This window comes from Harpegnathos saltator, unplaced genomic scaffold, assembly GCF_003227715.2.
Source record: "Harpegnathos saltator strain DR-91 unplaced genomic scaffold, Hsal_v8.6 scaffold434, whole genome shotgun sequence".
NCBI lineage: Eukaryota > Metazoa > Arthropoda > Insecta > Hymenoptera > Formicidae > Harpegnathos > Harpegnathos saltator.
The window spans coordinates 338,277-353,068 of NW_020230244.1; the positions used below are offsets into that span (position 1 = coordinate 338,277).

The 14,792-nt window shown below is 53.2% G+C and overlaps 1 protein-coding gene across 1 annotated transcript in view; it reads left to right on the forward strand.

Annotated features, from left to right (window-relative positions):
- Nucleotides 1–474: 474 nt before the first annotated feature.
- LOC105192346 (neural cell adhesion molecule 1) overlaps nt 475–14,792 on the forward strand; it is a 234,846-nt gene continuing 220,528 nt past the window's right edge. The window contains exon 1 of the mRNA XM_025301626.1: nt 475–1,795. Coding sequence (XP_025157411.1) covers nt 1,669–1,795 — 127 coding nt within the window. The 5' untranslated portion in view covers nt 475–1,668. The remainder of the gene's footprint in view (nt 1,796–14,792) is intronic.

The window sequence follows — 14,792 nt, forward strand, 5'->3', positions numbered from 1 at the left end:
TACGATTGAACGCGATCGAAGAAAATTAACCGTGTAAGAGGGAAGGAATCGCGAGGGGGCAAGAAGAAAAAAGAGGGAAATCGAGTGCAAATCTCGCAGGAGTCGGTCGAGAGGGAAACGATGACCACGATCGACAACGACGTGGAGAAGGAAGAAGCGGCGCGTGCGGATACGGCGAGTGGTAGTAGAAAGAGAGTCGTCGGCCGCGTTCAATACGCATGCGAGGCAAAGCGTGTGCGCGGGCGCGTACAACGCGGAGGTCTCTTTTCGATCGACGGTGTCGGTGGTGGCGGCGGCGGCGGCGGCGGCATTGCTGGTGGGTGGTGGTGGTGACGACGATGACGACGACGACGACGACGACGACGACGACGACGACGACGACGACGACGACGACGACGACGACGACGGTGGCGGCGGTGGCGGCGACGACCCACGACGTCGACATCGACTGGTTCGCGGCGGCGGCGGCGGTGGCGGCAGTAGCAGCAGCAATAGCAGTGGCAGCAGTGGAGGCGGTGGATATACAACGACGGGCCGGTGGCGGCACCAACGGAGGCCGCGGCAGGTGATCAGTGTGAGCCGCACACGGTTCGGCCCGGTGGGCGATACAGTCGTGGAGGGAGTGCGAAATCACGCTGACGCCGAGTGGCGCGCATCACGTCGTCGTGCTTGAAGCGCTGGAACGTGCCGATCGAACGTGTCATCCTCGAAGGACGCGAGTGAACGTCGGGGGCCACCGGGAGAAAAATAAAAAAAAGAAAGGGGGTGAGAAGAAACATTCGTGTGTACGAAAAGTGAGAAAGATATTCGGCGAATCCCCGCCGGAAAAGGGGAAAGAGAACGCGGGTAGTACACGGTGAGAGAAGAACTCGGATAGCGCGCGGGCGCGAAGGAAGTGCGAGGGGAAAACACGGCTCTCGGGAAGCAGCTGACAGAAAATGATGTGACGGACGTGGTGTCGCGAGTCGCGACAGCGGAGGGGAACCGGTGAAGAAGTGCGAGATTAAAGGCAGCGCGATTCCGGAGATAGAGAGCGCGCGCGAACAGAGCGATGGGATACACCGCGGACAAGTCGACGATGTGATCTCGTGCGAAGGGATTTAAATAGCGTGCTACGTCTCGATCGTCTCGATCGAGATCTCTCGTTCGCCCGGTCGAAAGTCAGGAAAGAGAAAAAAAGAGAAAGAAGGGGGAGGGAGAGAAAGAAAAAGAGAGAGAGAGAGAGAGAGAGAGAGAGCTAGTGCTGCTGTGCGGTCCAGCGCAGCCTTCTCCGGCGCTCCGTGCTTGACGCGCGTTGCGCGCGACCCGTCGCGGATTCCGATCTCAGTGCTCGCGCGCGAACCGTCCGAGGAACGAGCGAACGGTCTCTCTCTCTCTTTCACCTGCCGCCGCCGAGGAACCGCCGTGACACGGAGAGAATACACGCGGCAGTTACGTCCGCGGTAATAATCGGCAGACGACACGTCGCCCGGACTCCGATCAGTAAAGATAGAAAGAGAGAGAGAGAGAGAGAGAGAGAGAGAGGGGGGGAGAGAAAGAGAGAATCCTTGAAAGTGCGAAAACAGATCAGTGCGTTGAGACAGTGCGGGTGGATGTGGAACGCCGACGACGTTCTCTGGTGATCTCGGTTGCTATGATCGTGCCGCGTTGGTCTCACGTGGAACGATCATGATTTACTTTAGGCCGCACGACGGGAGGAGTCTACGGTGCAACGCGAACGCGAGACACTTGAACGTGCTCGTGGTGGTGCCGCTCTTTCCTCTCTGGATTATCGGCGCGTTCTGCGTGAAGGACAGTAAGTGGCTGTTGAAAATTTGTCGTTTGTATTGTATGTTTGCGCGCGCGCGCGCGCGCGCGAGAGAGAGAGAGAGAGAGAGAGAGCTTCCAGCGCGCGGAGCGCGGAGTTGCTTTGATTTCCTTCTTCCGTCTTTCTTTTGCGTCTCTTGCTCCGTTCGGAGTTACCGCGGTCGAGACCGCGGAGTAGTAGTCGTCGATTCTACTTCTCCGCCGACCGCCTTTGGTCACTCGACGAGCGCGATACATCGCGTCGAAAAGGGTTATCCGGCAGTTTCGCAGGGGCTATTAATCGCGTGAGTTGAAGCCGTCTTCCCTACTTAAGGCGGTGAAATCCCGCGGGATCAGTTTGAGCTCAACGTTATACACTCGATAATTAGACGAAGGAAATATCCGCTGAATCATTACCTTTGAGTTACATTAATCATCCGCGTTGGATCCTTCGAGGGAGCCAGCGAGGGATAAGCCTCGATATTTCAACCGGGGCGGGCAGGATCTCGAGTCGTTATTCGAACACGACTATCAAAGGGATATTTTGCCCGGCCACTTCTTTCACTAAGGCTATGAGAGAGAGAGAGAGAGAGAGAGAGAGAGAGTGAACCGAATTATTTTTCTTTTATAGCGCGCATCTACTACGCCGCGAGTATCTACTCCGCCGTCCCACTGAAAAATGCGTTGTGATCCCTCGAGATGAAACGCTTCATCTACTCGCGATGAAACGCGAGCTCCGCGAGTGGTCGTAGTATTTCAAAGTTCCGAGTGCGAGTAATTTTCTCGTCTATCACGTTGATCACGGCGTGCAAACGACACGCCGTTTCGCGACGGACGGGGGATGATCGTGCGGCGGAATTCTCTCACGTCGTCGTGCCACGGGGACTCGCGCTTAGGAATATTTTAACACCGACGGATCAAAGGCACCCTACCGCCTTTGACGATAGTTTCGGACGCTGCTTTCGGAGTCAAGCGGCCCGTCAATGGCCCCGCTGTGTTTATATATCGGCGACACTGCGGCTCGTTTACCGCCACTTACTTCACCGCCACCCGCCGGTCATCCGCAAATATAGTCGCGCTCGCGCGCGCGCGCGCGATATACGCTCGTCGAGCGTCGCCTTCGTTTGCCCGTTTCGACCCCCCGATGGAAAGTGATACGTGTCAGACTGTCGTTACGCGAGATGGAACGGCTCGCGAGAGAAAGAGAAGAGAAGAATCCTCCAGACACACGCGATGACTGCCACGGAGACGACGCCGGAGCGGTGCCGCGTAACGAGGACCGCTCCTCTCTCACTCCTCTCTCTTTCTCTCTCTTTTCTTTTCTATCTCTATTTCTCTCTTTCTCCCTTCTCCCTGCGTAGCTCGGCAATTCCAGAATGCGACTCTCAAGTTTGACGAGCGCGCGGAACTGTGTCGGATCAAACTTCGCTCTTTGACACACGACTCCATTGTCCCGCGCTACGGAATGGAAAGGGGCAGGAACGGCGACGGGGGGGGGGGACAGAGGACATTCTGACGTTCTCTTAATCCAAACGAGAGGAATCCCTCGCGTCTCTCGCGATACACTCGGTGCGCTCCAGCCGGCCGATGTCAATGCCGCCGCTCCGGCCGGTTTAACACCGACGCGACTGCGACGCTTGCCGCGCGTGACGAGATTGATCGGATGATTATCATAACGGAGCGGAAGTCTTGCCGCTGATGGAGTTCCAACGTAGCGAGAACGCGATGAAAAGTTAATAACCCGCGTGCGGGAGCGGCGTGTTGATTCGGAATGAGAGATGTTGGGACCTTCCATAGCGCGAGAGCGTGTTGATGATACCGGAAGCGCGCATGGTCGATGTCCTTTCGAAATATTCACTAGATCGTCGCGATAACGTTCGCCGACTCGCCACCCAGAGATCCTCCGCGCTACACAATTTCGACTAGACTTTCAGAGAGAATGCTGAAGATTAATCTTGCCGATCTCATTCGGGGCGCGCAGGATCTCCTCCAAAATATTTGCTCAGACAAACGACGCCGTGGAAACTCGTGCCGAAAGAGAGGCGTTCGTTAACCGTAAGGAAATTAAACTAATTTACCTGAACCATATACGTTATTTGGGTTATACGTTATACGCGGTTGGGTCCGGTTTAAACGTCGATGTGGTATCGCGTGCGGTTTTCCGCAAAAAATGTGTGTGTGTGTGTGTGTGTGTGTGTGTGTCGGTAAAACGTCTTTACGTCGGTCGAAAATGGTAACGAGACAAACTACAATGAATTATTATACCTCCTTCTCCTCTTCCTCGACTCCGTCGCGCTCCTTCCGCTTCGAATTTGAACGCGGTATTTGCATCCATGCTTAGCTCGCGTCAAAGACAAGCTTTCTGCTTCGGTCACGGCACACTGGTCACCTAACGGAGGCGAATAACGGGCAAGACCCGTGGAACGGGGATGACTCCCGCTGGAAAGCCCACGCTAGAGCTTCGCATGCGAGAACGGTCGAGCGGACGATTGGCTTCTCTTAGTTGGTATTCAGTTGATTCCTCTGTTCGAATATATAGGCGCACATCGTCGTTGCTTACAAAGGAACGCGCGCGGACGGCGCTATTCGGCGCACGAGATGTTCCGTTTTAGCCGGGCGTGTCGACCGGAGCGAAAGATAAACGGCTGCGGCGAAGCGCGGCTGCTCTCTCCAAAGAGTCGAGGGAAATCTCGTTTCCGTTTGGTGTTTCCAATCGAGATTTAATGTCCGTGCGCGAGTCCGCGGGAGAGTTGAATGAGTGAGACAGACAGACAGACAGAGAGAGAGAAAGAGAGAGAGAGAGAGAGAGAGAGAGAGAGAGAGAGAGAGAGAGAGAGAGAGAGAGAGAGAGAAAGAGAGAGAGAGGGAGGAAAGCGCTACGCGGTGGAGCGCACGGCCGCGCGCGAATCCTCCTCGATCGCTTCGTCGAGAGGGGCGCGTTGCCGCGTTGTCCAAGCTCGACATGGCGGCGCGCACGGTAGACGTCGGATGCAACGCGCGCGTCGTTTACAACGGCACCCCAATTATACGTGCGAAGAGCGGTACGGTGCGGTTATTAAAAAGGCACAAGATGAAGAAGAAGAAAAAAATGCGCGCGACCTATTGTTTGGCGCAGCGCAGCGCCGCGTCCGCGCGACGAGAGGACTCTCGAGCAGAGAGCCGAGCCGGGGCTCTAAATCTCGGTTTTATCCCGAGCCGGGGGGGCCGCTTCGCGGACGAATCTCGGCCGCATTAAACTCATTTGCCCGGCTGTGTGTGCATCGCGCTCATTAGAGCGCGGGGCCTAAAGTGATTTTTTCCGGTGGCTTCTTCCTCGCGCGTACGCCTCGCGCGCCGGAATCCTCGCGATACGACGACGACGACGACGACGATGACGACGACGTCGTCGCGCGCGCGCCTCGCTGTATTTTCTGGCCGGGACAGGCTGTTAGCGCAATTTGTCGCGTGTCGCAAATTGCACGTTACCGTTGCAACGACTAGGACAACAAATTACCAGAGCGCTCCGGGTCTAATAGTGATTCAGAGTCTCCGCTACTAATTACTTCGATCGGACTCGTTGATTGGTCCTCGCCGATTTCCCCAATAGCTATAATGCGCGCGTAAACGTGCATCAAAGCGTGTGTGCCGCACATATTAATATCATCCGCACGGGCGCGCGCGCGCACATCTCACCCGTTGAACCGTGCTTGCGGGAAATACGGCCGGCTTATTTACCGAGAGAGGACGGGGCAGGTGGGAGCCGAGCATGATGATTAATTTCGTTACGTATCGAAATTCGTTGAAACGGTGCTGAACAGCAGAACGCCGCGCCGCCGCCGCCGCTGCCACTGTTTCACTTTGTCATAAGTCAAAAAGTTACGACAAGCTGCGCGCGGCTATATACGTTTATCACCGCTAACGGTTCTCGCAACTCATCATACAGACGGATCACGTCAGGCCGTCATGCTGCGAGTTATAGTGTTTCCAGCAGTTCATCCCACTGACAAACAGATTTCCATCTCGCGACCATGCGTCCGTCCGAATTTTAAACGCGAGTTCACTCGCGTCGTCGTCGTCGTCGTCGTCGTCGTCGTCGTGAAAGGGTGGGAGAGGAAGAGAACGAGTCAGCGGCTGCTGCGACGTGCATAAGGTCGATCCCTCGTTTTAACGTCGCATTCGGATGAGGCGAGGAACGTTTTCTAAAACACTTTCGGGCGCGTTCCGTACGTGCTCGGGAACAGCCGGCTCGATGATCGATAGTGCTCGAGAGCGTGCCCGAGCGTTCCGCTCTTATGCTCTCTCTCGGCTTTACGCCGGGACGGCGACGCTTCCGTGTGCTGTGTAGATTTTTGTCGCTGTATTGTTGTTCGTCGTTTCATTACGTCATATTTGCTCCGGCTGAAGATGTTGCACGTGCTGCAACAGTGATTCTCCCTCTCTGTCTCTCTCTCTCTCTCTCTCTCTCTCTCTCTCTCTCTCTCTCTCTCTCTCACTCTACCGCGCGTGCGCTCGCGATTGGGTTGTATAATTTGTTTACGCGAATCTCTTTCGATGCACATCATTGTCCGAGAGCGCGAGGATAAACATAATATTATTTGGATTGACATAACTCTGACACATACGGGACCGATATTAAAATCGAGATATCGTATTCTGTCGAATACGCCAAATTATCCGCCGTGTATGCGCTCGCGCGGCATTTGTACGGAATTCCCGATCCCATTTTCAGATAGCTATTGTGACCGGCCGTTCTCTCCTATCGCTTTTTGCGTTACGTAAAATTATTTTTTACACAACGCAAAATAAACATTCGTCCCGCCTGGTAATCGTCCGATACGATTACCAATCTCATTGTTTCGCCGCGCCTGTATTTTGCAGCGCAGAAATAACAGCATAAACATAGCTTCTCCGCAGATGAAAAGCTACTGCCGTGTCTGAAAGCACGCACTAAACTCCTGAAAGATTTTCCCTCTTTATCCTCTATTTTATTTTATCGTACTTTCTTCCTATCGCTGTTGTTCCTTCTCACTGACGTGATACAGCGTATCATCAGCACGCACGCGTTAAAGAGCCGGAAAGAAAGAAATAGATAGATAGATAGATAGATAGAGAGAGAGAGAGAGAGGGAGAGAGAGAGAGAAAGAGGAGATCGCATCGTCGGAAAGAACGAAAATTCAAAATCGCGAAAAGTACTTTGGCCTGCAGGCGGATCGCATTATCGAGGGCGCGGTCAGCTGTTAATCGAGCACCTGTCGCGAACGGCGCAGCGGCGGTCCTTCGGATAAAGCATGGAGGTCACATTCCTTTCCGACCGCACCGGTCGATCGTAAGTTTCGCGGGCGGTGGACATTTCGCCAGCCCTTCCGCGCGCACCCCTCCGCGGAGGGCTGCTGCGGCACGGAACTTTCGTTCGTTGCGTTGCAACAGTTTCGCCGAGTTCTTCCGCGGGATTTGCCGGGATCAAGCCCGGTCTCTGGTGAATTTTAACGACGCCGGTGCAGGACGACCTGGTTATGAGCGCGCACCGTGCGCCGCGTGTTAGACGATTTCGAGTACGAGCCATCCTCGCACTGTCTCACCTCCATACGTCAGTCTCTCTCTCTTTCTCGCGCACGCACATTCGTTTCTTTATGGCGAAAGAAAAGCTCGCGACACCATTGTGACTGCTGTCATTTGTATGGCTGCAAAGCGAAGGCCGTGCCGCGCGCGCGCACGCACGCGTATGACAGACCGGACAGACGCCTCATCTCGCGCGGCGTACGAGACGGTTTTTACGTTTCGCGCCGGGATTATTAGCGCAGTGTGCCGGCGCTTTTAATTCTCGCGCGGCGCGGCGGAATCAAAGCGCGCGCCGTGTCGCCGGAAATTGAAGTTGCGAGCTGTGTCGTTGTCGCAGAGTGCATTAAAAATTGGGCGCTGCGCGCGGCGTAATCAAGGGAAAAGGGGGCGCGGGAATATTAGCGCGTTCTTTTTTCCCACCGCGCGTATTGCACATTACGCGCGCTCGAGAACGAGAAATTTCGGATAATTAATTTGCGCATACGCGAAATTTGGAACACGCCGCGTGGACGCGGCGGGGCGAAAAGGGGGCGGAATTACAAGCGCTTGCATCAGCGCGATGTGTAGCGGCGATTTTCGCCTCCTTCCCTCCCCTCCCTTCCCCTAAACAGAGAAGCGCGAAAAGTCGCGCGTAAATGATTTTCCGCATAATTGATGCACTCGTCGGCGACGATCGTCCAACCACTCGAGCGCGCTCGATGTTTCAACGGGACTGTGATTCTTCAAGCCTAACCGGGAAAATCGTGTCGTGCGACAACTCGCGCAAACTCCAACGAGATTAACGAAGGCATCGGCACTAAGGTATCGACAATTACAGAATCTTCGCGTCGAGCCCGAACGGTGGAGATGGCTTCAGCAATTTCTTGCGCGTGCACGAGATTCGCTTTCCGCTTCCTAAACCGCTGACGTAAAATGTCTGAGCGTGTCACGCCCGCGACCCCCGTAGCTAAACTCCCCTGCCGTGCGTGGAAATAGAGAGAGAAAGAGAGTGAGGGAGCAAGGGGGCAGGAGAGAGCGTAGAAGTCGATTAAACGACCTTATGCATATCGGCGGCATGCGGCGACGCTGCCGAGGAAACTGTCAGCTTGAAACGTTATCACTGTCAGCCGCAGTGGCTATAAAAATTAGTTTTATGCGGAATTATCGATTTTCCGCGCTGGCGCGGGCGACATCTTTATTGCGGCGAAGAGTCGCCCGCCCGTTCTCTCGCTCGCTCGCTCGCTCGCGTTACTTACGGACGCAAAAAATATCGCCCAAACCCTCTCGTGTGTCATGAGCGAGAAATTCACGCGCGACGACGACGACGACGGGGGCAAGAACATTATTCTTGTTGCGCGCCCAGCCCTCTCTCGTTGAGATTCAACGTGAGTCTCCGAATCGCGTGCGGCACGGCGAACAACGTGCCTCGTTCTCCCGTGCTCGCGTTACCGCGTAATATATATATACACGATATAATATTAACATTATCATTCTTATTATACCGGGGGAGAGAGACAAATTTGTCACTCGGGCGCTCCAGTCTTGCGAGCGCGGCGCGCCGCCAGCGAATACCGCCATTGAATTTCATTCCCCGTCTCGGGCGATATCGCCGCTTGATATTTATGCATGCGCATACGCCGATCGAAGGGATCGCTTACGCGCCACGTCCACGACCGTGCGCGCATTCCCGATCCTCGGGATCAAAGGGCGTATTTCATCGGGCAGCGGCGCGACGTGACGGGGGGGGGGGGCGCGCCTTTAAAGTCGGCCTAAAGGGGCCTCGTTGGTCGCACGCAGCGTGTCCTAAATGCGCGCCGGCTAATGGATTAGACCATGGTGTGCGCTATCGGACCTCGGGTCGTCGTCGACGCTGTCGTCGTCGTCGTCGTCGTCGTCGACGCTGATATCGAATCTGCATGCACGACCGCGTGACATCGAAGTCGATTAATCGACACCGTGTACGACATCGCCGGCGACAACGTGGCTGCCTGCTTTTACGATTCACGCAGCGCGCGCCCCGGCGTACTCGCTAGTATCTTAAACGCGTTTCGGCCGAACGGGCGCGATAACAGCAGGATCATTTCTCACCCCCGCGACACCGCGGCGGCCGTTTGCGAACGGGATGAACGCGCGAAGCCCGCGATATTCGCCCGGGAATACGATCGCGGGCATCGTCCTCCATGCTTTACGACGAGGCCGCTCCGCTCGCGCGCCTTAATAGCGCGAAAACGACGATTTTGGAATTGGAGCGTCGAGAGTACGCTATTACCTCTCGAGCCGCCGCAGCAATATGCCAAGAAAATCCTCTTTCGCGGCGCGATTGAACGATTATCCTACACACACACGCGCGCGCTCGCGCAGTCGTAATTCCCGAGAATCTTCCCCCACCGATTGCGCGCGACAATGCCTGTTAATAGATTTCACGATTGCTTAAGGTATTATCGGAAGGAAGGAGAGAGAGAGAGAGAGAGAGAGAGAGAGGAGGAGGAAAGATAGAGGGACACAAGGCTCGACGATAATGCAAATGGTCCTCGAACTGCCTGTGAATCGCCTGTCAGTATATCCCGAAACGTTATTGAATTCTCCGCATCGAGAGCGTTCTCCGCGCCTAACTTTCAATAACTTCGTTTAAAACTCCGTAATCGTTTAATGCCTGTGTTATCTGCCCAGTTATTGAGTTGAAATACTTTCGCGACCGGACCGGTTCGTTGGCTGATTGGCTAGCTGGCAGCTATCTGTCGGCGTGATTAGCGATGTTGATTGGAATCGGGAGAGGCTCGTGTCGCGACACCGCGTTGTATCGCGATATCGCGTCGCGAGCGCGAAAGTCGGAAAGTGAAATTCGTCGGAATGTGTCATCGTCATTTCACCGTGAGAGTTAGCGCGCAATCGCTTCGAGAGATTCTGTCCGTCGTTGTCGCGTCGTTCGCGCGTTCCGTGCATCGCGGCCTGTTTGTTCATCGCAGACGCGCTCTGTTTTGTTTTTTATCAGAGAACAGCTTAGAGAGATGCAGAGAGATGTTTTTCGCAATTACAAGGCATTAAATTCACTTGATGGAATTGTCCGTTATAACAAGTTACGCTGCCGGCGTTGCAATTAAGCGTATTAACTCACAACATGTCGAAGGAGAAAACTAAGTTGCGCTCGCGCGAGCTCGCGAGCTCGCATGTTGCGCGCTCGATTGTGTACCATGCGATAATTTCGTTTCGGCAACCTCAATAATTGTAACAAGCGCCCTCCGCGCGCATTAATATCTTTTATAGTTGGGCGAGATTTGTACTCGCTGTCACGAGTGGGGAAACGCTTTCGAAATTAACTCGCGATCTCGACGAGAAATCCGATAAGTTCCCATCGACTCGACGAGCTACCTGCTCGTCCTCGGCCAACTCTCTCCTGTACCCCGCCCGCCTCCCGGCCCTCCTCGAGTTCTTCGCGTTCTACCGGCGATTCATTTAAATAATCGCGCCAGAACTCGGTCTTTGCGTCGGCTAATTGCCGTCGCGACGTGCCGTTGATAATTCTTCCAGATTTCCAGGCGAGCGTCGCATCGCCTGCGTTGGATCGCGCGAATTTTCGCCGCGTTAGCGATGCTAATGCTCGGCTTGGCCTCGTCGATATTGGCCCCGGCCTCGAATCGAAAGCTCGGGTGAAATTATTTATTCGCAAATAGCGAGTAGCAAGAGTGCCCGCTAGGGGAGGAGGTCATTATCGATGTATGAAGTGGCGAATGAATGTCAATAACTTGTCGCGCGATACCCGCGCCTGTGTTCCTATTAATATGTTACGCCGGAGTCATAAAGCAGGTAACGACGAGGAGTAATTGAAACGTAATTGGTATCGAAACACGTCGCACGGCGCAAACTTCTATCGGGCGTATAAAATCCTGCCAATACACTTCACTGTTCGATAATTATTATACGTAATTAATAGGCGCTTGGGGAAAACGCCCGGACCCGGACGGACGGCGAGGGCAATTTTACGACTGGCCCGACTGGGCTTTCTTGCGACGTATCGATTTGTTCGCCGGCTAACAATGCGTCGTGTTTTGCCCGCATAAATCCCGAGTCTGTCTAAAATGCGGCACGGCGTGAACACACCCGATGAGAAATCAAATTAAACTATTCGGCGACATTCGCGGTGTTTCGTGAATCTGTTTCTCGAGAATCGCGAATCAAACTACCGAAACGATCACATCTTCGAAAAATTCAAATTATCGTGTCGTTCGACTGCGTGACACGGTCGAACCGGATCTAATTCTCGGATACGAATTGAATTACCGCGACAGATTCGCGACAGATTTTGTCGTCGCTGATACACCGTAATAAATCAAGCGCGAAGCACGTCAGCGGCTGGGAGGAGCTGCATGAAAGATGCATTTACTCGTAAGAGAGACGAATATTTTCGCAACGGGCTGATAGAACATTACGAGCGGCGCAGCCAAGTCTCTCGGTATCTCCATCCATCAGCAACTTTTCATAAAACAATGCCCTCTCTCGCTCGTTGTCCATAAGAGAGATAGAGAGTGGCAGAAGGAGTGAGAGAGAGAGAGAGAGAGAGAGAGAGAGAGGGGGGGAGGGAGAATATAGCTCTCGGTCGAAAGCCTCCTTAATCGTCGGATATAAAAGCGGGCCTAAACAGTTTGCGCAGACATGTTGTAACCGTTGCTAATTTAGCGAGGTGGACGCAACCGAGCGATGAATATTACACACGCCTGGCCGTGATCCAAACCTGGCGGCTGTGCGCACGATATCTTAGCGACGAGGAATATCCGTTTTCCACATACTCGTAACAAGTGTGCTCGTAATTAAAAGATGATAGTGCGCGCATGACAGATCGAGAAAATAAAATGTATTACAAGGAAAGAAGAGGAGTAGAGAGGAGACATTGTCCCAAAGTCCACTTTCGCTTGTCGTCCAGTTACATTTAACCTTTTAACTCATTGAAAAAATTATATTCAATTAATTAAATTTTTGCAATATTTGAGACTCTGGAATTGAACGGAGACTTGAATTCTTTTGTCTCGTGCTAAATGAAACTATATTACATTTCCTCTCTTCTTTTTCTCCCATTGTGCTCCGTTGCGACGACTATATTCTCTCGAGTAGTCTAGATCAACCACTCTCGCGTCTTCTCTTTCTCTCGACCCGAGGGAGTATCGCGTCGAAATATATTTATCCGTCTTCTACCCATTATTTGGCTGCTTTAGCCGCTCGATTGCTCCCGTGACACGGAAGAGGCACTCCACCACTTAAAGACAGACGACGATGACGACGACAACGACGAGACCTAAGACGACAGTGTTATCGATACTCTCCCGCGACTTCCTCATGTGTGCCACTTTGAGATCAGCGGAACTTGGGGAGTCGACTAGGTAACGAGCGAGAATTCGCGAGTGTGTTAAGCGTTATTCGCACGACGTCTACCCGCGAAATTATCTCCGACGAAGTAGTTTGCCGCGCGATACGCGCGTTGTGCAAGCAACTCCGCGCAAGGAATCTGCATTTTGTGCATACTATTGTATGATGAGACAAGCGTGTAAAAAATAACATTCATGCGGGGCCCATAACCGAGCAGAGCAAATCTCTCAAGCAGCTGAGCGTCGACAATTCCGATCGAGCACTTCGGCGATGCGTCGCCAGAGGCTCCCGACGATTTTCAACCGCTCGGCAAGCCGACGACGGTATTATTCGAGCGTACTCGTGTCGCGCACAGGGGGTGTCTCGCTATCAGCCCTAATCTTGGCAATCTTCATATCCTGTAAGCACTCGAGAACTCAGACCCGCGGACAGGAAAGGTGCTTAGTCGACTGGTGGCGCTATCGCGTTACAGGTTGCGGCAGCCGCAGCGGCGCGTTGTATTAGACTCGAGTGTCCTTAGCCAGCCTTTACGTACCCCAGACGGACGTAAATTACGGATAAGAAGGATGCCGCGCGGGGTTGCTAGCGCGTACAAGTTATCGTCGTGTAGCTCCCCTTTTACGAGCGGAGCGCTTCTTGGCGCGTCGCGTCTCTTCTAGCCGTTGTTGTCGTCGTCGTCGTCGTCGTCGTCGTCGTCGTCGTAGCTGTCGTCGACATCGATGACGACGTTGCCTCAACGCCGATGAAATTTCTCAGAATCATTTCCCGCGACGCCCGATGAGAATCGCCTCTGAGGTCGTAAAAGTGTTATTGAATCTTCGGGCCTCTCGCAGCATCCCGAGATTCCACAATGAGACGACGAGCTGAGAATGACAGCGAACTCTTGAGGCTTGAGATGCGATCGAAATTTTTATCAAAGCGACCGAAAATTTTGATTTAAGAGCTTGCTGGAATATACGTCGCACTTCGCCGTTGAAAAATTTCTCGCAAAGTCCTTTCTGGGAAGTTGCCTGCGACTCGGCCTGCCTCTTTCTCTCTTCGTCTTCGCCCCCCCCCTTCCCCCTCCTCCCTCTTACTTTCTCTCGTTCAGGTCGTAAAATCTTATTCAAACGTGCAGCTCTTTGGCATACATTGAAGTTCAACAGGATAAAATCAGGTGTAAAAATTGGCACATTCAATGCGCGATATATTCAATGCACCATATTGAGAGATCGGTGGAACGCGCAGTTGACTTAACCGAAAGTTTTATTTAGATTAACAATAGGATCTTGTTAGAATATCGCGAGATTCGTACGTGCCGTTCTCTCTCTCTCTCTCTCTCTCTCTCTCTCTCTGCGCGTGCTGGCGCAGAGCGCATAAAAAATGTGAACATTTACACGACTACTTGATTTGATACAAAACACGGAGACAATGGGGAATACACGGCAAAAGCGAAAGTATCTCGCGAACGGTGAACAAACGAATAAATGGTGTACAATAAATTCCGAGCATTGATCGGTTTTCGATAAATCACGCAGTTTTACACGCGCGTCGCCGACACTTTTAGGATTCGAAATGGCTCTCATGACTCATTGTTTCGCACGTTCGTCGCTCACGCGAGCCTTAATCGTCACGTATCCCAACAGTCTTCCACGAAATCGATCGGCGCGAAAGTTCCCGCCCCGGTAACACAGCCGGTAATCGGCGGTTTCGCGTAAAGATGAATGTACGCGCGAGGATTCGGAGATGTACGTAGCATCAACGCGCCGTATAATTAATAGAAGTACGGAATTGCCGGTTAGCACGCGACCAATCTCGCTTAACAAGCACGCATTACGATAATAGCCTCGTCTGAAGTCTTAATGCGACCTAAGTATTCCTCGAGTTGGGCGTAAAAGTTAGTACGTAACCAATGCCGCAATTATTGCGCGCGGTCGTGCCACGCAGTCTCACTCCGCCATTCTGCCTTGTTTAGCTAATGAGCCGAGCGCGTGTCCTCTACTTTTCGATGAAAACCGAGTTAGTTCGATCTCGCTGCCAGCCACCGCCGTCGTCGTGTACCATTCTCGCGGTAGCTCGTTCGCTCGCTCGTCATTCAGCAGCGAGCGACGAGTTCTGAAAGTGAATTTACGCAATCGCAAAGTTTGTGTGAG